The sequence below is a fragment of the Trichoplusia ni genome, chromosome 8 (assembly GCF_003590095.1).
Source record: "Trichoplusia ni isolate ovarian cell line Hi5 chromosome 8, tn1, whole genome shotgun sequence".
NCBI lineage: Eukaryota > Metazoa > Arthropoda > Insecta > Lepidoptera > Noctuidae > Trichoplusia > Trichoplusia ni.
In genome coordinates this window covers 15745098-15770701 of record NC_039485.1, presented here as the reverse complement: position 1 = coordinate 15770701, position 25604 = coordinate 15745098, and the positions used below count along the sequence as shown (strand labels likewise).

The window sequence follows — 25604 nt, the reverse complement described above, 5'->3', positions numbered from 1 at the left end:
TATATATTAAGTATAGATATGTCTTTAAAACGTATTAAATTATAGCGGTGTTATCTACATAATATGACACACGGTTTGCTCGCCATTAGTTACTTGAATTTGGCGCGACACTCTACCGCGTTTCTAGATAAAGGAATTTAATTCTTGTTGTGTCGTGGAGGTTTTCATAAATATTCAAGACACATGTATAATGACACTAAGACTCAGGACAAGCATTCGTGGATTACACAAATGCTTGTTCTAAACGGGGATTGAACTCGCGATACGTCGCGCTCAGTGGGTCTAACGTCTTTATCATTTGACTAGTCAAGAGTATCACTATGGCTAAATATGTAAACAACTTTAATTGCACATGTGTCCAATAGTCAAAATTTAAAATGTTCATTGCTAATTTTTTTGTGATCAGGTGTCCACAAAATAGAAATATGTAATATACAATATTTCTATTTTGCTTTCATCTCCCAGCAAAATCAGTCCTTATGAAATCATTTATTATTCAAGTAGAATTTATCATCAATTTTACATGTCCTTTTTGACAACGCTGGAGTTGATATTATTGATGATAGCTCGGTTTTCGCAATACAAGTTTTACGACTTTTTATCAAACATCATGTCACTTCATCTTTGCCCTGTTTATGTACAGTTCCTTACTATCCCACTCACGTTCCAGGGCTCTCCCTCCAAGGAGGTGTCGACGGAGGACTCTCCCAAGAAGGACAAGAAGAAGAAGAAGGGCCTCCGGACGCCCTCCTTCCTCAAGAAGAAGAAGGAGAAGAAGAAGTCCAGCACGCCGCAGCCCGCCTAGAGGTAACTAGACATGATACTAGAAGAAGGTTTATAACTGTACTAGGTGCAAGCTGATTTATACCTTATACTCATAGTTGTAGATGCTTTATTAATAACAGTATTTTGTGTCCGTGTATTGAATGGGCGTCGAGGACAGTTTGACGTCATAAAATAATATTGTTTTAAGCCCTAAAATAAGTGTAATGAAAACTATTGTTAAGTTCAGGGACGCAATTATGGCAAAATGGCTCGAAAAATAAAAATTTGCAAAAATTGTGGAACATCTTTGAAAGTCAGAAGCTAAACAGTCTGACAACCAGTGTAACTAAGGGGTATCGTGTTGCCCAGGTAACTGGGTTGAGGTCAGATAGGCAGTCGCTCCTTGTAGAACACTGGTACTTAGCTGAATCCGGTTAGACTGGTAGCCGACCCCAACATGGGGAAAAGGCTAGGCCTATGATGATTTGATTTGAAAAAAAAAGGCTAGTTGATAAAATAATATAGTGATTCATTCAGGCATTAAGAACTATTTATTATACACTCATATTATTAACTAAATGTAAACCTGAAAGACAGTGTGCTGCTGGGGAGTTCTGTTTCTTCTCTCACAGCAATAGCACTTAGGAAGCGGTGAAGGGTGGGTGAAACTGGGTGCTGTTCAATGTAACCTGACCTTCAAAAAGTGCGACTTAGTAGCCTAATTTAAATGAATGAATTTTGTTTTTTTTTTTTGAATTTGTAATTAATATATTTTCGTTGTCTCGTTTCAGATAATCCCACGAGTCTACACTGCCATTTCGCTTTCAAACTACTTGTAATGTTTTTGTAATAATTGTAAGGGTTATCCTGGACAGCTTGCACAGCGGGTTCCGGTGGGGTGTACATACAGACAGACAGCACGCCGTGTACGGAGCGTTCGCCATTCTACATCAATCATATTAATTTTTAACTAAATGTTGGTACTAAAAAGTGTTAGTGATTTTTTACTGTGTATATGAATGTGTTCCCATTAATGTGAATTTCATCCTAATGTTGGGCATATTCCCATTAATGGGAATCAGGTTCCCATGATTGGGAATTCCCATTTTTTATTATTTTTTACTACGGTCGCGTATTTTTTTAGTTGTGGTAATATAACTTCCGTTTAAAATACCTTCCATGTCGCCTAAAACTTCCCAGCTTATCGAAATTGTTTTAGAGTAAGTAGTAACATCTAGAAATAGCGAACGCATCCATTTCATTCAGATATATTAGCTTTACGAAGCCGCACTTATGAAAAATAAATTAATCTGTTTTATATAATGTAGTTATTTTATACTCCAACATTGTTAATAGAAAATAATATTAATTATACAATAACTAATAACCACTCGTAGTACAAGATTTAAAATTTAGAGTGGCAACATTGTAACGGACTTGCCAGTATCCAAAAATATAGAAATTATCAATAATCCACATTATACCGTAATGTTTACGTATTTACATAAGTAAGGTATACGTAACAAGATGGCCTCTTATCATATTGTAATAAAACACAGTATAAATAATATTAGTTTCTATGTTTTGGAGATAGCGGCGAACAAGCGTGTTTAACTCACCCACCGTTTGAACGAGGAGCTAACGAGAGGCACGAGAGGCAATGTTTTGGTGTAATAAGCAATTCTGCACTACGTAATAAATTGTCCTTGTGCGCGATAGTAACAACGCTAAAGAAAGCGTTTTATTTATTATTTTTTGACGATCATTTGACGAAATTCTTGTTTTTAACGCCTTGCCAATCAATTCTTATGTCGGTTTTTATTTTTTTTCTTAGTTTAGTTTTCTGACTGTGGACGACTTTTATTGGGGATGGCGAGTTAAGGCAGCTTGGCTATACCTTTGGTATGTTAAATGCGTTTTTCGTTTATAAACAAACACATACCTTGACTTAAAAATATGACTATTTACATGAATAAAGAAACGATTCTTATCAACGTAAAATATATTGTTTTCTGACAAAACAGTTTCGTTAATCGATTGATAGTTGGAAGACTAGGCAACTATATTGTTGCTAAACATTGGCTTGTATTAACAGTCATTGCAATACAGATAACTTGTAAGTTAAGAGTCCGCCATGCCCAATAGTCCTCGTTCCATAACTGGTGCATCGTTTACAAGTTTATTTCTTTAATTAAATGGCATATAATGCTTTCATGTGTAAAGAGGTTTCTGAACGCGATTCCATATCACAATTAACAATTAATGCCCCACTGTTGGACATAGCATTGTCTCTGTATAAATAAAATCTTCGATAAAGGAATTAAACATCGCGAAAGTGACTTGAGTCTGTTATGCTTTTTCCCCTAAAATGCTCAACCGATTTTGATGAAATTAAATATAGGTATAGCTTGAACTTGGAGAAAGGATATGCTAGTTCTAGCTATAGAGTTATTCAAACAAAAAATCTACCGAAGAATCATTAAAATTACAAAATATGGTAGAAATTAGTAGTTTTTCAATAGTGGTTGTTCGCGTTCAGATCCCTCTCGCCATTCGTGCTTTTAATAATTATATGAAAATAGATATATCGGTTACGTAGGATGGTCTGATTCTATAATGAAATAATATTTCCAAAATGTATCTTAAAACAGTTGAAAAGTCTTCGTTTTTCTATGCATGTTATTTTGATCAATATTTTTTCGATTTTTTTTTGTATTTTGAAATCATGGATCATCCTAATCGATTGATATTATTATAAATATAAAACAAATATAATATATGTTAGCATTTTATGTAAATTTAAGTAAGCAGGCTAGGCTACTCTCTGTAGAATTAAATTATTATTTTTTTCTTTCATTTTTTTTTCTATTTGGACGTAATATGTTTGGGTTGATTTGACTTTGTGATTGAACTATAAAATCAATTATTTTAAACCGTAATTATTAACTAAACGGTTAAATTTTACTATATTAAGAAATAATGAAATTCAAATAATTCTAAACAAAGTCCAATCAATCGATCATAAAAACCAGTACACGATATGTTGTTAATTTTAAAGTCTTATTTTTAATAAACGTAAATTTCTTATTTTTTTATGTCATCTTCCTTTTTTAGACCCTTTTCGATTTGACATTACCTAGATTATTATCTAGTGTTGTTAAAATGACAAGTTGAATTGTTTTCGGCTGCTGGCAACCCGTCACTACCGCGGCGCAGTGGGGAGCAGTCACTAAATATGCTTTATACATTGAAGTCTTATAAGCCATAAGATTTCTTCTGTAATTCTGATTTACCCACTATATTAGAAGAAAGCACTGTATAACTTATTTAATTATAAACAACATATATTCTTTCTCTCTCAGTTTTCATTGAGACGGAAAGAGAAAGGGTATGTCGAAACAGTTTTACAGTTAAAGTTGTTCAGTTAAAAATGGTTCAAGTAGTAACTGGTTGCCGCCAACCCCTGGTTGTCTCAACTTACGGTTGTCGTAACCTCGTAAGTAGTTAACTAAATGATAATTAATGCAATCACTATAGTTTTGTGTTTATTTTCTATGGAACATTATTTTTTTAGTTTACCTATATGTCTGTTCGGCCCGTCACAAAGCATCGGGGTAGTGTTAAGTAAAGCTTAATAAAGTTATGTTAATTGTATTGTGTATTTTTTATTTCGTAAAATATATGCTATTTGAAAAAAAGTTTATTATGAAATTTATTGGTGTTTCATTTATTAATTAGCTGTTGCCCGCCTGTTAATGGAGAATAAATTATTAGAAACTTGTAACTCAAATATGACCAAATCAAATCAAATTAATCTATTTATCAAATTGGGTATAAATGATTTTATGTTATTGGTAACTATCATTATAGTCAGCCTTTCAGCATGCAAGCTGAGCAACTAACATCAACTAACATTTCACTCTGGGTGAATTTCGAAAACCTTACTAAGTGCCTAATTGAAGTCCTCAACTCTTACAGTTAAGGCCTTGCTTTAATATACCAGTCGGACAGTCAGTAAGCTACAACAACACCTGACTCCTGAATTTTAGTCGAGATCCTCAACAATTGAAACAGTTCAGATAAAGGCGAAAGTTGAGTCGGCAAACGTTGTTTAGCCATACAAATGTTTTCTATAGACTTTTTGGTGTAGAAGAAACTTTGCTTATGAATAAAAAAGAAAAGTTAGCCACGTAGTCGTGCCTTACCATAGGCATCCCTAAGTGACAACTTTGCAGATGCAGCCGAAATCCGTAGTTTGAAGGCCGAAGCCAGAAACAAATGTAATATTTAAAATCCTTTCTAAATTGGACTGATAGAGTTGTGATCTACATAAGATCAAGCACACATAGAAAGTCTCCAAGTTTCAATTTAGACTTGCAGACACACCATGACTCAAAAATTGCGACTTTTTGCTATGTCACAGTTATTCATCCTCTTTCCTCCTCCCAGAAGCCTTTAAAATGTCATCCAGAAGAAGAAATATCGTGTCACAAGATGTGTCAAAGATTATCAGTAAAAATCAAGGTGTAGTTTGTTAGGGTTTTATAAGTGAGTGATAAATTCCTGTAAGATGTGTCACACTCGGTGCGTTCACTGCTGACTATGGAAGTGGAGACAGAGGCGTGGCGAGTGAATTTGGTGAGTGGGACATGTGGCATGTTGGGTCAAAGATGATGATGATTTAATAGATAAATTACTTCTGCGTGTCTATCGGGATCGCGGTACTAGTTTTGGACCCAACCGGAGTATTCAATCGTGAGCTGACGCTGCGTTGGGGTTGCGAGTCTAACTGCTCGGGCGATCCTGATAAATACGCATGAAGAAATCGTCGCATAACTTTAGATTTGCAAATCCTAGGCACCTACTGCCGAGCCTACTTATGCAGCTAGTTTACGCATCATTTCAAACTGCTAGAGATAAAGCCCCAATATCGTTGTCCCTTCGAGGTCTATTCAATTGTATATATACATTAAACTTGTATGCGGACAACATCACATACATTGTTCTGAACCCAAAGTAAGTTGCTAAAGCACTTGTGTTATGGAATTCAGATACAACGAAGGTACCACAAACACTCAGACTCGACACAATGTAGAAATGTGAATTTTTACATTGACCCGTCCGGGGATCGAACCCGGGGCCTCAGAGCTAGCGACACCTTGAAACCGGTGCGTACGCGACTCGACCACGGAGTCGAATATGTGTGCGTCTTAAATTTTGTACGAAATAAATTAAGAGAAACTAAGTAAGATCTTATTTCACACGAGATACTGTGGAACGCATCCATGTGGCTAATATCACAAAAGGAAAATAAAGTTATCATACTAAAAGTCTATGTTACAAGTATTAAAGTAGTTATTGCTGCGACTGTTAACGATGTGGCTTTGTACCCCAGAACCCGAGGACATGGCTGACGGGAAGACATGCGAAAGGAGATGGAGTGCCTGTTGAGAAGGTGAGCAAATGAAAGAGTTCTCAATAAGATATGTGGTCATAAAACACAGCAGATCACGTCAAAAACTGTCTGTCGTCAAGAGGGAGTGTTTGTCTAGGTGATATAGTGGTTATGGATTTGTTTATTCATATTCAACTTGTTTTAACAGACCCACGTCATATTTAAATACCAGAATAACTTTGAGAAACGCGTCATGTTCAGATAAATACCTACGCATCGATTGTAAACAAAAAATAAATATCTAGCAACCGTCGCTTACTCTTGATCTTTATTTTAAGGATTTACTGTTAGAATGGCAACAAAGACCCACCATCTGTGAATAGTTCTTTTGTCTAGCTATCGTGGTTCTTGTGACAGACGGACACATAATGGAACCTAAGAAATAGAATTCCTTTTTTACCGGAACCCAAAAAATTGACGAGAAAAATTGACCATTTTAATGTAAAGATAAATTTTAAGCGGTGTTTAAACACCGTTCCTTCTTTAAATCAGCATTAATCAAATCATTATCAATCCTCTGAATAGGACAGAAACTAACTTTTGATTCTTCCATAGAGACCTGAACAGATACCTACAAAAAAAAAAGTCTCAATCATACCACCTGCTGTGCAAGAGCCAGAGCTCAGAGAAGGCGCAGTACCGAAGGATGGCAAATCGAAGCGCGAACAGAAGATAACCATGTGCTTTCTCAAGAAGAAGAAGTTCCCTTGTCCGCTGAAGCCGGAGCCCGAGCCGTCCTTCAACTCGCTCTGCAACTCCTGCAACAACAACTGTTGCCGCGTCTGCGCCATCATCTGCAAGTATGTGCAGGATATGGTGAGGTGGGTATGAAGTTATATTCTTTATATGTATGTAGCAACACGAGAGTAGGAGAGAGGAGAGGAGCTCGTGGCTAAGCTATAATCGCATAAGTGAATCGATCACAGGTTAAGCTATGCTTGACGCGGTTGGTCCGTAGATGGGTGACCATTTTCGTCACAACGAGTTCCTCCGTGTTTCGGAAGGCACGTTAAATTGTGAGCCTCAGCTGTTATTCCTACATCTTTGACAGTCGTTACAGGTAGTCAGAAGCTTGAAAAGCCTGACAACCAGTCTAACCAAGGGGTATCGTGTTGCCCAGGTAACTGGGTTGAGGAGGTCAGATAGGCAGTCGCTCCTTGTAAAGCACTGGTACTTAGCTGAATCCGGTTAGACTGGTAGCCGAGCCCAACATAGTTGGGAAAAGGCTTGGCCAATGATGATATGTATGTAGTATCAATTTCGCTAAAACTCTACTGCACTTAGGACGAAGTTTGGTAAATTGTTTATTTGGAATTTGGATTAAGACACAATAGTTTTTATGTTCCCATGGGATAGTTTACGATTTGTGGTCTTGGTGAAAAAAATCAAAAATCCAAGTTTTTTTTTTATTTCAAGTATGCCGGTTACTACTTTCAAAACATTACAGTGATGGCTCTAGTAGCGCGATTCCAAAATAAACGTGTAAGATATGTATATAGACCTATAATAATATAAGGTCTGCCAAAGATCAACAAAATCTTTCGTTGAAATGAAACTACTTTTACGGATTTTATCGCGGTTTAATTTTAGATTTTAGTTCCCGATCTTTCGTCTTTCAGTTAATCTCTCGTCTTAGTCCATTAGGTCTGATCAAAGTGACTTTGGCATGCCTTAAAACGTCTTTACCCTTACAACCCCTGGTTGTTCCAGTTGTGTGTACTGCATCGTGAACTGCACCTGCCCGCACACCAACTTCTGCCTGCTGCTGCGCCAGCTGGTGTCCGCGACGTGCGCGGTCTGCGCCGACTGCGTCTACATCATCCGTCACATCCTCAAGTGTCTCGTTGGTGTTAAAGAATAAACTCTCATGTGTTGACCTGCCTTTTCATTTATTATCCCGCGTAGATTTTGTGTTATTACTTGCTTTCTGTGTAACACGTTTTGTCTGTCACGGGCATCGTAACTGGGACAATTTTTTTTGTTTGCTTGGTGGGTAACTTGGTGGCAATATTCTCAGCTATTTGATGAAAATCGACTACGGTTTCACCCAGTCCCGGAGCAAATGATCGTGTTCATAACGTTAAAAATTGCAATAGATGGGAATCGAACCCGCGACCTTCGATAAAGCTGTCTATAATGTTGAAACTTGTTCCAGCGATCGCCACACCTCTCACATACAAAATAAAAATAAAAAGAACATATTTATAAAACTTAATTTATTATTATTTTACAAAATCAACAACCATCTTATGATACAACATATTATTGCTAAATATATAACAAGTACCCTCCCCCCTCCCCCGGGTAGCTGCGATGTCACGTGACACATCAGAGACAAAAACAGAGACAGAGACAATTTTAGAGCTCTAGAAATTGTTAACATGGAGCAGAAAAGTAAAAGGAAGTGCCATGTGGGATCCGCGTGTGTCAATATTAGGAGGGCATGATCAACCTTATATTATCCAAACTCTGACAAATATGTTAATCATGTAAAATGCAAAAACTTCTAAAATCTTATTTAAGAAGTTTTTTTTAAATAATAACAAGTGAAAGCTGCTTTGTTTGTCCATTGGATTGCCAAGTCCAAGGTTCAAAACCCGGCACAAACCAATATATTTTCAAATTCATGTGCATATTACTAACTAATTAAAACTGAAGGAAACCAGCACTCCTGAGATTTGTTCAATTATGTTTAAAACTACGTAAGAGGTCTAAAAACTCTTTTGGCACGTAATACATAAATTAAACTATAAAGAAATGATCTGTCTTTATATGTGTATGTATTTAGGTGTAGCACTTCCCTTAACTCTTCTATTCCATGAGAATGCCGATACATTGAGCTCATACATTTGTTGTCTCTATTTTAATTACTTTCTTACAAATTGTGCTTTCAATATTTGACTTTGCGGACACCCAATTTAAATCCTAATTCCAGCTTCACACAACATTAATTATATTACAAAATATTAATTTAATTTATAGATTTGAAAATTAGGTAAATTGGTAGATTATGTACAGAACGAAGCTGAAATGATGATGACCCTCAATTTAAGTACGACTTAGTATCTTAAACAAAACAATTTTAAACATCTCAATATGAAACCAACATTATGCGCAGTTTTTAACGCTCAAACCAAAAATATGTTTGAAGTATGTTGAAGGACTTTCACTCCTTTTGAAACGAAACAAGTGATCGTGTTAGCTCTGTGGCGCTTCGAGCTAAGGCTCGCAGGTTCGAATCCTGTTTGAGGTAAATCTTTTTCCTAAACAACATTCAATTTTAATTATAAACATAACGAAAACACATGTTATGACCTCGCTGAGTTCAGCAACTTATAGTTGCGCGGCGAGCGGCGGCTGGAGGCGGAAGTTGTAGTCCTGCGTGCCGTGTATGGTGCGGATGTGGATGCGGAGGTAGCTCGGCCTCGTGAAGAACTTGCAGCAGATGTGGCACTGGTACTTCTTGAGGCCGGTGTGTGTCTCTAGGTGGCGCTTCAGCTTGCCCTTAGTGATGAAGCCCTTCCCGCACTGCTGGCAGATGAAGGGCTTCTCCTTCGAGTGGGTGAAGCTGTGCAACTTTAAGTAGTAATGGAGTTTGAAGCCTTTGTTGCAGAGGGGGCAGACGTGTTTCTTGTCTGCCGGCTTGTCTAGCTCCTCGACGGCGATGCTGGCGGCGTGCCCCTTGAGATGCTCCTCCAAGTGGAAGAAGTGGTGGAAGACTTCCCCGCAGATGTTGCAGACGCGCGAGCGCTCGTCGCTGGTGTCGGGGGGAGGCGCGGGGAGGGGGCGCGCGTTCTGCAGCGCCATCGCCAGCACCTGCCCGCGGTGCTGCTCCTGGATACTGGGGGGGGGGGGGAGTTATATGATGTGTATACATGACTAACTGGCAGAGATGATTGTTGGTGTGATATGGGAGAGAGCCAAAAAATAGATAAAAGCTCATTTCAATTTGAAAACGAATCTAAGTAAGCTATAGTATGTTAAGTGTAGACTCCAAGTGAACGTCCGCTGGGTTTGAATCAATGTGACTCCGGCAAATCCTCACGCCATGCCCTCGTGTATTGACGATACGAAACCAAGTTGCAACCGTCCCTATGTCAATGTGTATAAGTGTTGTGTGTGTGTGTGTGTACTACTCACAGCCCCTCCTTCTGGTGCGTGGCGAGATGCATGTGCACGTGGTACTTGGTGTGGAACAGATGCGCGCAGACGGGACACTCGTAGCGGCGCAACACGCGCGCGCGGTGACTGCGCTGGTGCGCGGACAACTTGCACGCGGCGGAGAAGCGACGCGAACACACGTCGCACACGAACGAGGGCGGCGACTTGTGTTGCTTGCGGTGGTACACCTGCACACACGGGGGACGTGACACACGCGTGACACTCACATGTCACACACATGACACTCACATGTCACACACAAGACGCTCACATGTCACACACATGGCCCTCACACTCACACACATGATCCTCACACATCACACTCCTGCCCGTCACACGTCACACTCACCATGGTCTCCCTCTTCTTGTAGGTCTTCCCGCACAGGGTGCACAGGTAGGGCTTGGGCCCGGAGTGCGTGGCCTCGTGCTCGGCTAGGGCTGCGCTGTCGGGCTGCTCCTGCAGACAGTACTGGCAGCGCAACACTAGCTGCTCGCCCGCGTGGCTCTGACGGTGCACCTCTAGCATGTTCAGGTGCAGGAATCTGTTAGGAGGGGGGGTGTCGTTACAGATGTGTAGTTCGAATTTGAAGGTCACAAGGGGCAAGAAGTGAAGGTTACTTTAGCGGATGAAGGTCACAAGGGGACACGGGGTGAAGGTTAATTTAGGGGATTAGATTTTTACTTAAATTAGAAAATTAAACAAACGCATAATATGCTACTGACTTCTGGTTGCAGTACTCGCAGGAGTGGGGCCGCTTCTGGTGCTTGCGGGGGGGAGGGGCCTCGCCGGGGGAGAGCTTGCTACTCGCCTTGGACTTGCCGCGCTTCTTACATCTGCGGGGAGAAAGATTTGATATAGTATAAGATGTTGTCATGACTACTAGCTGTCCCAGAAAACGTTGAAATGAAATGAAATGAAATGAAATCATTTATTCTGTAAGTAGGATATATCATCACTTTTACATGTCTTCTTATTTTTTTGAGAACGCTGGAGTCGACATTTCCTATCTGACTACCCTGAGAAGAAATGTCGAAACAAACTCAAGGGGTCACAGTCTCTTTTAAAGTCCAGACAATTTCAATGCGAATAGATATGTATAAACCAATGCACGGTATTTTTTTGGACTGGCCTTTTGAAGAAAGTACCAGATCGATCTGAGCAAGGGAAAAAAACAAATAATCTCACTCAAATCGCCAGTTTGAGAAACTACAATTAACATATACCTGCATAAAGTTTATACTTACAATAAAAATGTTTCGCGAGGCTATTGAGATTAAAAAACACCCTAAATTCAATAGAGAAGATGGCTGGAAGATATCACCTACTTGGGATCCAATAATAAATAAACTCAAGGCCAAACCCAAGAGCAGCGCTGCAAGACATCAAGACACAGTGAGCTCATACTGCGTAGGTCGGACCACAAATAATTAATTAAAATATGAAGGTAGAACGAGCAACATCTTCTGTCAAGACGAACACCATCTCAGTCTGCCCGTGACCATGATACCTGCAAAGGTTTCGAAACGTCGGGAACTAAAATCTAAAATTAAACCGCGATAAAATCCGTAAAAGTAGTTTCATTTCAATGTCTAACATTCGCGTAAACCTAAGAAACCACTATGTAACCCAGTACGGACTGGACATAGCAAACAAAATACGCCGGTTGGAAGATCTCAAGACTAAGCGCGCAAGATATACAACATCTTTAGCATTCTTGAAGAGATGCCGTGACCACAATCTCATCCCAACGTGTCTCAAGATATCACCTAAGAAAGACATACGAGGGAGCGCCAAGATCCTCCATCAGGCAAGCAAAAAGTTACTCGTCCTAAAAATTCACGAAACTCGTTCCGACCTACAAAATTTAAACAAAACCGTTGAGATCGTGACTAATGATTTGGAAACAGTTTTATCAACTTTCGATTTTAATACATGCTTCGAAAAACTAAACAAGCGCGAAAACACCAAATATCTCGAAAGCAAACAAAACTTAATAAATAAATATGAAAAATTAAATTCAAAATCGAACGCGTCAAACAAAACAATAAACGAAAACGGAACGCGCCCGCCAAACGTCAACCAATCACGCGCAGTTATAAATCTGTCAAAACAAACGTTAGATCCACCGACCGTGCAAGTACTACAAAAAGGTTTAAATTTTGCTGTAACACCGCGTAGAATACCGTACGAGGACATTATTTGCAATGTTGAGACTTGCCTGTTCAACAATAACGTGAGGAAGGAAGATTTGGAGGCGATACGCCAAGATATATCATCTGTTTTACGTCGAAGTGTAGTGCCCAAACCAAACCTCCCTAAAGCCGAACATCTCGCTTTAAAGAACCTCAAAAACAGACAAGATGTAACTATACTCCGTGCAGATAAGGGAAACGCTACGGTCGTCATGGATACATCGGACTACAATGCTAAAATAGAAGATCTATTGTCGGACGCAAGTACATATAAACCAGTGAAAACTGATCCTACCAAAAAGGTGTTAACAACTACCACCGCCTTGGTTAAGAAACACTCCGAAGCATTAAGTCTAGATGTTACCTACTTAATACCTATATGCGCAAAACCACCTAAACTGTATGGGTTGCCAAAGATACACAAACCAAACGCCCCGCTACGTCCTATTGTAAGCCAAATCGACACACCAACCTACAGATTGGCTCAGCACGTCGCGAAAACACTCTCACCACTCAGAGGCAACACTACAGCGTTTGTGAAGGATTCATACCACTTTGTCAATGAGATTAAACATCTACATCTTCAAGACAATGAAGTAATGGTTAGTTTCGACGTACAGTCCTTGTTTACATGCCTACCAGTCAAGGATTGTATTGAAATTGTTTCCAAGAAGCTAGCAGAGAACAACCTACCTCTAGAATATGCAGAACTTCTCGAGCACTGCCTCACATCTGGCTACCTACTGTGGAACAATAAATTCTATGTACAAGTAGATGGTGTAGCGATGGGCTCGCCTGTATCCCCTGTAGTCGCCGATATATTCATGGAAGACTTCGAGGAGACAGCCTTAAAAACAGCTCCTTTCACTCCCAGGTTCTACAAACGGTACGTAGATGATACTTTCACAGTTTTACCATCTAGTCAAGTAAATGCATTTTTAAAACATCTCAACTCCATCAATAACAAAATTCAATTCACTATGGAGTTGGAGGATAATAAATCTCTTGCCTTCTTAGACATATTAGTTAAAAGGAATCCTGATCAGACCATAAGTCACACCGTGTATCGAAAGAAGACCCATACAGATAGGTACTTAAACGGTGAATCTCACCACCACCCTAAACAGTTAGCTACCGTGGGAAAATCTTTGTTTCAGAGAGCACACGGACTCTGTGATGACAGACACCTTGCCGCTGAGCTTCAACACGTCAAGCAAGTACTGCGAGACAACAAGCTCCAAGTTCCACGGCCCCGTCACAGAAACCGAGTGAAGCCAGCCACTGTTGATCGTTTGCCTGCTGTACTACCATATGTCAGAGGAGTCACTGACAAGATTGGTTACATCCTGAAGCGAGCTTCAATTAAAACATACTTCAAGCCGCCCAAGAAGATTAGCCAGTCCTTACCATCTGTCAAGTGTCACATACCTCTACAAGATGCAGGAGTATACAAACTAGATTGTGACTGCGGCCTCTCTTACATCGGTCAAACCAAACGAAGCATAGGGACCCGCGTTAAAGAACACATAGCTGACGTCAAACACCGCCGCTCAACGAAGTCTGCAGTCGCCGAACATGCTGAAGGTTCCAGCCATTATATTAGATTTGACCAACCACAGATCCTCGCTAAAGAATCCAAATTCCTACCTAGGATGTTTCGCGAGGCTATTGAGATTAAAAAACACCCTAATTTCAATAGAGAAGATGGCTGGAAGATATCACCTACTTGGGATCCAATAATAAATAAACTCAAGGCCAAACCCAAGAGCAGCGCTGCAAGACATCAAGACACAGTGAGCTCATACTGCGTAGGTCGGACCACAAATAATTAATTAAAATATGAAGGTAGAACGAGCAACATCTTCTGTCAAGACGAACACCATCTCAGTCTGCCCGTGACCATGATACCTGCAAAGGTTTCGAAACGTCGGGAACTAAAATCTAAAATTAAACCGCGATAAAATCCGTAAAAGTAGTTTCATTTCAAAATAAAATAAAAGCAAAAAAGATTGAAAAATAAAAAAATAAAATAAAATTAATAATTTGGTAAACATTATATGCAAAAGCACAAAATATGTCAAAAATTGTATAAATGTATATGCAAAAGCACAAAACATGTCATCAATTAATTAAAACGTATCATATGCAAAACACATGTCAGCATGCAGAAGATAACCGGGCAGCAATAGACAGCTCTATTAGCGATCAGCTCAATCCCATGCGTTTTTATCAGTAAGATAGTCAGATATCTTGTAATATCCTTTTTTGGATAACTTAGCTTTGACATATACTTTAAACTTCTTAATAGGTAATTTAATTTCGTTGTTTTGCCATACAAAATAATATGTATTATTTCATTTTATCCCATCATTACAAAGCAAGGAAGATTTTAAAGCATTTAAGGGTAGAAAATGTATGGTAGGGGGGGGGGGCTAATAAAAAGCATACTGGTAAGTGACGTCACACGAGTTTGTAAATGACTGTATCCACTTCATTTTTTTCTTACGATACAATATTTTTGGAAACATGTCTGATGGGCTTAACAGAATTTGTTTGTCAAATACACAACAACAATTTCACTCACTTGATGTTCTTGAGAGGTTGGTCGTCTTCATCGATGGCCTCCCCCTCTGGCTTGCTCTCACCCTCTGCCTGAGTCTCCCCCTCCTTTTTCACGTCGCCCTCCTTGTCTAAATGGAAAGTTGTTGTTAGTGGCTATATAGTGACCCCCGACACAAGGATTATATACCGGGAGTTGTTTTAATTTTAATAGAATTGTGGCAGGTAATGTTACTATTAAAGAACGTCAAGATTGGATTTAAAAAACAAAGTGAATGAATTTGATATTTACGTGACACTTTCAGTACTTCAAACTTTGACTTCGCAATTGTGTACTTTTAACGCACAAAGACGTTCAAAAGCCTCAAAAAGACAACATCATCGCAACAGATACTATAACATTTTCAAGTGGCACTAAAAGTACCACTCCAATATCTAACTACAACAGGTACCACTCACCATCCTGATGCGTGAGCACGTGCCTGTGCATCTTGCTGCTTGTGATGAACCCCCGCCCACACTTGTAGCATTTGAAGGGCCTCTCCCCGGTGTGTGTCCGCATGTGGACGCGCATGTAGGACGCGCTGCTGACCGCCTTGTGGCAGACGGGACACTCTCCCCCCCCGCCGGGCCCCGCGCGGCCTCCCCCGCGCCGCCGGGGCCCCGACAAGGGGGGAGAGGGGGGCGGCGGCGCGGGGGGTACCGCCCACGTGTTCGACGGGAAGTAGTCCTCGTCGGATGCGCTACAAGTTGTAAACGATATTAATTAAATTTTGATAATATAAACTTAAAATTAGTTTTTTTGCTAGTTTTTGAGTTCGCGATTTAATATTGTTTTAACAAAAAAAAAAATACAATCGACTTCAAATAAAAGTCACTGACTAATAAACTACTAGGGAAATCCTAATCAAATTCACAAAATTACAGCTTTTTCGCGTCAAATGAAAGAAACATTCAACGAATTCGGTTTATCCATTCCGGAGTTATGAGGTAAGCAACAAACTTGATTCATACGAATCTTGGCAGACCGAACGTTTATGACCAGTTTTTATCCTGACTTTATGTTCTTTAATCATAATTTTTCATGCGTAGCGGGCGGCCACAGCTAGTAAAACATAACAAGTATCCCTCCTCACCTGTCTTCCGCCTTCACATCATTGTCCATGGGTATGTCTATCTCTATGGCGCCGTCTCCCCCGTCTCCCCCTCCCACTCCCGGCTCTCCCCCTTCCTCTTCTGACACTTCTTGCTTCACCTTCAGATCGTCGAAGTCCACCTTCACTTCTATGCTCAGTTTCGGGAGAACGTCTTTTTGATCTTCGTCCGGTGTCTGAGAATAATAATATTATTGTAATACAAGAAGTATGCTTGTACGTTTAGTGGTGAAAAGGGAGACTGTTGAACTAGAGGTGTCGAGTTCGAATCTTGATTCAAAGAAAATTACTCTAAGACAAAAACAGCTTTCGTACAATTTAAAACAGTTTAGTAAGGACTAAAATTTTAGTAATTTTGGTCAGACAACATTTTCCCATAACCTTCAAAATAATTCTACTGACATAACTTCTTAAATACAGCCTCTCTAGTCTCAAATCACACTGATCTTGTACCATAGTACCCAGACAAACATACTTATATATGTCTTAAAAACACATGAGATAAATAAGATCTTTAAACAGAACCAAGACTTATACCCATTTCCCCAAGGATCCTGGCACCTGCTATAGCAGCCAGGTGGTTGTTCCAGGGTCCCCCTACCCACCTCCTCCTTGACATCCTCGGTGAGCACGACGCAGTGCGGCTCTCCCCAGCCCTCGACCTTGACCTCGCCGGTGTCCTCGCACAAGGTCACCTGCTGCGGCCCACAGGGCGCCTCCCCCCACAGGTCCTCGACCTTCGGCTTCTGTTCCTGCTGCGCGAGCTGCTCCTCCAACTCTTTGAGGTAGGGGAGGATGGCGTTGTAGTCTGGAAAGAGAAATACAGTTTAATAGTAGATACTGGCCTGTTATACCGTAGGTTCGATTCAAACCCAGGACAAGTGTTTATGTGATGAGCACGATCATTTGTTCTGTGTCTAGGTGTAGTTGATCTATATGTGTATGTATTTAGAAATATATAAGTATGTTTATCAGTTGTCTAGTACTCATAATACAAGCTCTGCTTAGTTTGAGACTAGATGGCGTTGTGTGAAAGTTGTGGAATATTGTTATTTATTATAGAGGAGAGACTACTAGGGAGACAGGCGATTATAGGACAAGCATTTTTGTGATCTACGAATGCTTGCCCTGAGTGTGGGTGTCTTTTACATGTGACTTGATTTTTTGTGAAACCACCGCAGAGCAAAAATTAAAAATCTTACTGCAGGAGTCCTTGTTCCACGATTGTCCGAAACAGTTACGGTGGCCCGGTTCACGAAGGGCAAGGGAAGGGACATGGGTGGGTCTTAGTCAGAAGTCCGACACTCTTCAGCTCAAACCAAAGCGGAAGGAGTCATTTGATAATTTCCCATAAGAAAAAAAGGATTTCTTCATTCCTGTATAATTTCTTTTATGTTTATTACCTCAGAACTTCGGACTGGATAGACCGAATTTTCTTCAATACTTTTTCATTTAACGTGATACAGCTATCTTTGATCCAAAAATTAGAAAAAAAAACAGAAAGCAAAAAATTCTTATATCTGTTTTCGCATATCATATAGGACCTCGTTATACTGCACTCCTATCAGCATGATACCATGGCTACATACCGTAGGGCTCTCCATCCAGCTTGTCCTCGGGGTGATGTTTGTCGAAGTGGGCCGTCAGGAGGTCAAACCTGGAGCAACAGATATTAGTAGTTTAGAGGAGCTCGTGGCAAAGCTATAACTGCATAAGTTGCGGTTGGTTCGTAGATGGGTGACCATCATTGTCATAACGAGTTCCTCCGTGTTTCGGAAGGCACGTTAAATTGTGGGTCCTAGCTGATATTCATACACCTATGACAGTCGTTTCAGGTAATCAGAAGCTACTAAGTCTGACAACCAGTCTAACTAAGGGGTATCGTGTTGTACAGGTAACTGGTTTGAGGAGGTCAGATAGGCAGTCACTCCTTGTACAACACTGGTACTTAGTTGAATATGGTTAGACTGGAAACCGATCCAAGCCAAAGCCAGGAGGATGTTCATGACTAACTGACTAAAGTTGCTTTGCCTTATAAATTTAAAAAACAAGATTCTAATTTTCAACTTATAATCACCATTCACATCAAAAAATTTCGAAAAGCCTCGATAGCACGTACTCACACATTATTTATGTCATTGAAGAAGCAACTCTGTCTGCCATGCGTTTCACTCTCACAGGGTCAGGCAACAGCTGTCTTTTATACACCGACCGGCGGCTTCCACCGGCCAGTAGTGTGGGTGGGTGGGTCCCCATCTCGTGTTGTGTGGAGGCCGAAGTCTAAGGGGCCTCATGGTACATACCTGAGGAACACCTTGAAGCAGATCCTGCACTGGAAGCGCGCTGTCTGATGGATGCGCTTGTCGTGGCGACCGAGCTTGCTCGCCGTTATGAACGACTGGCCGCACGCGTTGCATTTGTATGGCTTCTCATCTATAATACAGATAGGGGATCAAAATATTACCATACTAGCTGTCCCAGTAAACGTTGTCTAGCCATAGGGCTAAAAATGCTCTTAGGGGTATGATAAATAGATGTTGGCCGATACTCAGACCTACCGTATATGGTCACGAATTTTTATAAGAATCGGTCGAGCCGTTTCGGATTTTCAATTAGGTACACCATCACACGAGATTTTTTATATCAGGTTTTGACAAAAAAATCAGTTTGTCCGATTGATCGATTCCCAGAACATATATGATACGTTTTGTATTTTTTTCGTAGCTCGTAAACAATGAAGGAGATACAATGATTTAAAATCTTGTGTACATATTCAATATTTTTGGAAAACCTGTCTGAATGATTACTCATTTAGTTTTAGTAAAATACCATATTCTACAGAGCAGGGGTGGATAGTCTTTGTTAGATAACCCATCGCATTTAAGATTAAAGTTCTCAACAAAGCCATAGCTTACTAGACCCAGTGCCGGCGTAAGGGCCACTGACACCCCGGGCGAAAATATTGTGGCGCCCACTTGAGGGAAGCAATATCAAGTGTTAGTTTTTTGCTGATCCCAAGTAAAATATATTAATAATTTCATCTTTCCTTTAGCGTTACGTTTGGCGGTGGAATTATTCCACCTCTAGCGTAGAGCACAGTTCTAAAGGTTTGCGCCAGGAGAGGCAAGAGACTCCAACTTCAGACCTTGGCGCCCCCCAGAATTTGTCGCCCTGGGCCATCGCCCCTTCACGTCCCCCCCCCCCCCTAACGCCGGCACTGACTGGACCTGTGTCCGTATGTATTAATATTATATACCAGCTTATATACGTCCCACTGCTGGGCATAGGCCTCTTGCCATGTAAGCGACGTTTGAGCACTGACCACTAGCTCATTGCGAGAAAGCGATTACAGATCCGACGATGTTTTCCTTCGCAGTGATGTTTCATAATTAATAAGAAAAATTCAGAAACTACTTATAACTTTGAGAAATACACATTGGCACTTTGCCTGCGTGCTTAGAACCGCAAGGCCATCACGACTACTGTCCCTATGTGAACCTTTAAAATGGATAGGGTTTCGCTCTTGAAGATATCGCTTTAATGCCAAGAGATACAAAAAAATACAAGTTATTTATTGTTCCCTAATAAATTATAGATTTTTCCACGCAGAGCAAGAATATAACTATATACTATCAAAAGACAATAATAAATCTCACCTGTATGTGATCTGACATGCAACTTCAAATAATAACTCAGAGTGAACTGCTTGTGGCAAGCGAAGCACTTATAGATCTTCTCCAAGTTATTCAACTCACTCTCTTCGTCCTTGCTGTTACGGTTATCACTCGCTGCCTTCCCGTTGGTCTCACTCACACCATTACTACCATGACTTGTTTTACCACTATTTATACCCTTATCTTTACTAACATTCTCCCCGTTGACTCCGTTACCACTTACACTAACATTGACAACGTTCCCATTACTTATACTATTAATATTCAATCCATTATCGTTACTTTTAGTATTAAGACTTAAATTAACATTTGATATTCCACTCTTCGTATCTTCTCCGTGGAATTCAGGTCTTTGTTCATTGTGATTTATAAAGTCAGATGCTTTCTCGTTACCTATATACCCGTCCTCCGGTTTAATCTCAATCTCTATAGACATTTCTTTCTTTATAATCTTTTTTAAGCGTTTCTTTTCCTTTTTTAATTGTTTCTTTTTATATTGGTTCCGTAGTCTTAGACGGTAGCTTGTCATTCTATTTTTGTGTATGGTAACATGTTGATCTAGTTCATGTAAGGCTTTATAGCTGATGTTGCAGACAGAGCAACCGTAGAACGGGAACCCTTCATCCGTTATCTTCTCAGAACAGTACGCACTTTTAACACGCTTATCCTTTTTTCTTCTCGTTGGTACCGTTTTGACGTCTTTAGTTTCTGGTTTGTTATCGGTCTCCTCTTTAGATTGTAATGGTGTGAGTTGTTTGTAGTCCGTGTGGCCATTGGGTACGTAGTTCTGGTAGTATGTCTCGTCCTTCACTGGGTATGTGTACTGTGCTGGGTGCGGATAGCTGTAGCCAGGGTATTCGTAGCTCAGTGGATCAATGTCCATATTTGATGGCAGGGTTGTCGGGTTCATCGTATCTGGAATAGTAATTAATGAGGATATTAAAAAATGAATTGTTATTTGTTTAAAACTTCAAGGGAAGAGACCTGGTGTGTAAATTTATTATCTGTCATAAACTTTTATGTATCACAATATAGACATTAAAAATGTTTTAATCAATAAAATGATACATTATAAGCAAATAACAAGGGCTCTATTTAGACCCCATAGGCCAATTGTATGGAGAATATGTAGGACAATACTACAACACTACAACTGTGGGGCAACACTAGTTTTTAGTTATGTAGAGTTTTTTAGGCATTTATGCATTAATATTTTACAATGTTGTGAGTTACAAACTCAAACTCGTAAGTATTATTGATTCTAAAAATAACAATATTTCAAGGACAATTTTTAAGAAATTGATATTACCAAATTATTTAATTATCTTTAGTTCATTAATATTTAAGTATGATGAAGTTAATTGTATGTACGTAGAATTAAATAATTAAAATAATTAGCTCCTTTCCAAGTTATAACAAAAATTTGATAAAAACTTGTTATAAATGTTATTATTTCAAAAATTATTATTAAAATAATTACACAACGTAATGATAAGGCACAAAGTAATTACACGCCATATTTATCGCGATATAGTGCTCGACTTAAAAGATACAAGAGACGAATTACAAAATATGCTGTTATCAAACCTACCTGACTCCAAAAATGTAAACAAGACATTAAAATAAGATTTTGGAACACTTTCAGAGCTCGAATACCGTTTAACACAACACAGAATGTCGTTCCACGTACTAATCGATACAGCCGAAGTAAAAAACCCACCTGATGTGGTATTGTATAGCACAAAAAAACACTTTTTTTACTCGATTCACAAATTAGTTTATAAACACGAATTTCATCGGTTTCTCGCAACATAACTGTCTGAACAACACGCCCATCGTGTAGCACATGTTCTTTAATCCATATTTGTCACAAAAAAACTCAATTTTAACTTCGTTAAGGCGATGAAAACAAAGAATTTTCAATTCGTAAATTCACATTTTTTTTCTCGCGTGACTGGGTAAACTGCTATGGCCGTCACTGCAGTGTTGCCATGTATTATTTTTATTTCCCCGCCACGAATTAATGGTTCCGTCGATAATATTTGTTGCATTTATTTTCAAACTTTTTGTATTTTCAACCATGCATTAATTAAGAAGTGAGAAAAATCCATTTGAATTTGTGAGGAATTATTTTAGTGACATAGTGTTATACAAAATAACGTTTTCAAAATCAATTAATAAAATTTTACACACGCATGTAAGATACTCAAAAAACAGGGAATTATTCGTTTTGAAATCTCTGTCAAACTACACATTTACATCGCACAAAAACATTACAAAAATATAACAAATATAATTGAATGCTTTTTCGAGTACCCTAATTTAAAACAAATTAAAGAATAGCAACTTTATTATTAACTGTCAAATGACCAAGGTCATCCGCTCTGCGTTCCGTTTTACGCAACTGTGCCAGCGAATGACGTTTTCACATTATTTTGTGTCAAATCGATATCGATTATTTTATTTATATATTTGAATAATTAAATTGTAACTTCCTGTTACATTTCAGTGTTACTACCTACTATTTATATTTCAAACCAGAGCAAATGTAAAAAATAGGTCATTACGATACTAACGCTGTTTTATACAATTATCTTCACATTTGAACAAAATATTTCACAATGTACAGTTTAAATAATACTTGAAATGACCTCTGGCGCTAATTATCATAGAATAGCAGTCATTATTAGCAGCGCAGGTGCTCATTAGACTATAATTTCAGCCTATTTTACTGAAATACTATGGTAGGCTGAATGTTTCATACATTTTGTAACATTGTAATGTTTGTAGCCATTATAATGACATGGCCGTGGCATAATGATTAACAAAATGAATTCATTTCCTGCCGCATTAAGTATTTAAATAAATAGGTGACAATGTTAATGGATGGTTGAGTGATTCGCCGATACACTTTATATTTTGTTTGAACTTAAAATAAATATATTCAAAACTCGACTGCTGTCGATTTGACGTGTCGGTTTTAGAATATTTCAATGGGAAATATTTTTTAATTGTTTGGAAGCATAGTGCTGAAAGTTGATTGCCAAGTCAAAGGTGCAAATCCCGACACACACTGTCTTTAAATTCATATGAATTTAAGTTATGCACGGATAGCTGAAGGATTGAGGTTGCCACGTCAAACCTAATAAACGCGTCTTTTCGCGGGTTCAATCCAAGCCTAGGAAAAGCGTTTGTGTGATCCGTGTATGCTTGTCCCAAGTCTGGGTGTCTTTGTGCATGTGAATTGAATGTTTGTCAAACCTTACGCGATATTAAATTAATTAATGCGAGAGTCGTTTTTAAAAGAAAAGGAATAAAAGACATTTGTTTTCTTTGGCAGACGTGCCAAAGTATATTCAATTTAGTTCAATACAACGTGAGACAAGTATAACGGCTAAGTCTGTCCACAATATAGTTAATAGTTTTGTTATTCATCTTTATATAAGCATACGTTTGGATGTCTGTCTGTTTTTGTGTCACAAACAGACAACTGTAGATATATAGTGACAATTTTGGTTAAGTGGTCCCTTACAAGAAGGGTAAAAGCAAAACCCTACTACGGTTGAACCCATTTTAGTTTTTTTTATTTTTGCAGATGATGCATTAAATGTCATTCAAATTTTATCGAAATCGGTCTAACAATTTTTATAGTAGTCAATTGCATTGTCATCGGATTCGAAGCTATACTGAAAATTTCAGCCTGCTAGCTTATCGGGAAGTGCCTCAAAATTGAGTTGCAAAAATCTAACCGGAATGACAAACAAGAAAGTGAGGAATAGGAGAGGCTACCTGGCCAAGAAAGGCTAGAGACAGTGAAGAGTGGAAGAAGCTGGAAGAGGCCTTGAAACTGATGTGTCAGTTTATAAGTTAGATTAGCAATAGAGACTTGTAATAATATAATACACGTACCTATAACAATATAATATTCCACAACTTTCACACAGCGCCATCTAGTCTCAAACTAAGCAAAGCTTGTATTATGAGCACTACACTGATAAACATACTTATATATCTCTAAATACATACACAATATAGATAAGTTAAACCACGACACACAACAAATAATCGTGCTCATCACACAAACATTTGTCCCGGGTTGGAATCGAACCCACGACCTCCGGTATAGCAGTCAGGGTCACTAACCACTAGACCAACAGGCCAGTCAATACGCAGTTACTGTTTTACTAGTTTTTTGACTTAGCCAAAGTGATTTGACTGGTGTCGACACTCGACATTCAAGTATTTGATTATGAAACCAGTCGGCACTCGGCAGGTGTTTCCGTTGCAACTAGACGTAATTACTTGACGACCATTTATTAACATTAACGAGAATAGCGACTCCACTTGATACTATGATACACACACTATAATATTACCGACAGAGTGCTATTTTTGTTGTAGGTAGTAGAGAAAAAAATGGCGAATGTCATATGAATGACATCTGTTCGTCTGGGCCCCGATTCTGCTATTTTACAATGGCCGATGAATGAATGGCAATTGGATTAAATTTGAAATTATTCCTATTCACTTAAGCATTTTACCAATACAATAATTGGAAGTCGATTTTATTGACCTTGAGTATAAAGTCCTGCACTGAATTGCCCATTATTGTGTAGAAAAATGCTTAAGAAAATACGAAAATTGTAATTTTAAGCCCATTTTTTCATCGGCCGTTGTAAATAGGGGCCCTGGTAAACTGGTTAAGTGAGAGGCGGAGATGTCGTAGGGTTTGTGATATAAATAGATAAAATTTGAATAGAAATTGGTCGAATCATGTTTTTATACCAAACATTGCTTAACATCTATTGTGATTTTTTACTATTTGAGTGGCACAGAAAATAACTACGTATGAACGTTTATATGTGAAACATCGACTGTCTAGTAGTCACGGTTCATGAGATACAGTCTGGTAACGTCAAACAGACAGACTGACAGGCAAACAGCGGTGACTTAGCAATAGGGTTTCTTTTTAAATCTTTGGCTACAGAAACGTAAAGAAATACAAAAACTATTATTTGAGAATATAGACACTTTCGACTCCAAATTGAACTTGACGATGATAAAGGCCGCATGACAAGCCCGTCTCACGTGATGAGCAAGCTTAGCTCCAAAACTGGGTTGGTTCAATTGTTTTTATTTCTTTTTTATTTAAACTAAGTATCTCCCGCATGAAGGAAATTCAGTCATAGTCAAAATGCTTATTTAATCCTTGTATCGCGGGGGTTTCACAAACATCCAAGTCATATGCACAAAGACATCTGTTCGTCTTCCACGGGGATCGATCCCACGACACGTCGCGCTCAGTGGGTGTCTTGGAGATCTCAACAGCACGTCTATCCGTGTAGTTCTCCCTTCGGTACTTAAATGGTCCTGTCGAACCAAACCAAGATCAAGTAGCGATCCAGCCATTGTTATCAGCGTCTGTGGTCGTTAGCTGTCGATCAAGAGTAGTTCCAACTCGTGCCACCGCTCGAATTAGCGCTAGTGTCGGGCACCAGAGGTAACTCCATTTTATAGATATTGTACAGAAATTGAATTTCTTATAACTGATTTAACTTTTAATTGAGTTATTTTTCTCTATCCAACGAAACGATGCGTAATCTTTGTCTAATTTTTTAAATAGTCTTATATTATAGGACCTGG

General features: G+C 39.1%; 3 protein-coding genes across 8 annotated transcripts in view; 2 read left to right on the top strand and 1 right to left on the bottom strand.

The window, feature by feature from the left end:
* LOC113496708 (protein hu-li tai shao) overlaps positions 1 to 4476 on the top strand; it is an 87875-nt gene extending 83399 nt beyond the window's left edge. For all 5 annotated transcript variants that reach the window (XM_026876012.1, XM_026876013.1, XM_026876015.1 and 2 more), the window contains 2 exons: positions 671 to 807; positions 1557 to 4476. In XM_026876012.1, the coding sequence (XP_026731813.1) occupies positions 671 to 805 (135 nt within the window). In that variant the 3' untranslated portion in view covers positions 806 to 807; positions 1557 to 4476. The remainder of the gene's footprint in view (positions 1 to 670; positions 808 to 1556) is intronic.
* Positions 4477 to 5184: 708 nt separating this feature from the next.
* LOC113496837 lies at positions 5185 to 8096 on the top strand. Its single transcript, XM_026876200.1, has 4 exons — positions 5185 to 5403; positions 6161 to 6220; positions 6776 to 7041; positions 7931 to 8096. Exons 1-4 carry the CDS (start codon positions 5368 to 5370, stop codon positions 8079 to 8081), a joined length of 513 nt encoding a protein of 170 aa, XP_026732001.1. The 5' UTR covers positions 5185 to 5367; the 3' UTR covers positions 8082 to 8096.
* A 322-nt stretch (positions 8097 to 8418) lies between these two features.
* On the bottom strand, positions 8419 to 21953 carry LOC113496520 (zinc finger protein 26-like). Of its 2 annotated transcripts, none has more exons than XM_026875762.1 (12): positions 21682 to 21953; positions 19944 to 20876; positions 18591 to 18720; positions 17877 to 17944; positions 16893 to 17095; positions 16270 to 16463; positions 15593 to 15876; positions 15159 to 15264; positions 11105 to 11215; positions 10731 to 10923; positions 10361 to 10569; positions 8419 to 10061 (listed from the first exon to the last, which is right to left on the bottom strand). In XM_026875762.1, the coding sequence occupies exons 2-12, from the start codon at positions 20869 to 20871 to the stop codon at positions 9554 to 9556; spliced, it is 2934 nt and encodes a 977-aa protein (XP_026731563.1). In that variant the 5' UTR covers positions 20872 to 20876; positions 21682 to 21953; the 3' UTR covers positions 8419 to 9553. The 2 variants fall into 2 exon arrangements, with proteins under 2 accessions (XP_026731563.1, XP_026731562.1); XM_026875761.1 differs by having other exon boundaries at positions 21553 to 21952.
* Positions 21954 to 25604: the final 3651 nt, after the last annotated feature.

Coding starts and splice junctions, on each gene's coding strand:
- LOC113496520 (XM_026875762.1), bottom strand. CDS start 20,871: ATGAACCCGACAACCCTGCCATCAAATATGGACATTGATCCACTGAGC. Junction 17,945..18,590: donor TGCTTCAAGGTGTTCCTCAG/GTATGTACCATG, acceptor CTGTTGCTCCAG/GTTTGACCTCCTGACGGCCC. Junction 10,570..10,730: donor ACAAGAAGAGGGAGACCATG/GTGAGTGTGACG, acceptor CCGTGTGTGCAG/GTGTACCACCGCAAGCAACA.
- LOC113496837 (XM_026876200.1), top strand. CDS start 5,368: ATGGAAGTGGAGACAGAGGCGTGGCGAGTGAATTTG. Junction 5,404..6,160: donor AGGCGTGGCGAGTGAATTTG/GTGAGTGGGACA, acceptor TTTGTACCCCAG/AACCCGAGGACATGGCTGAC. Junction 6,221..6,775: donor ATGGAGTGCCTGTTGAGAAG/GTGAGCAAATGA, acceptor ATTCTTCCATAG/AGACCTGAACAGATACCTAC.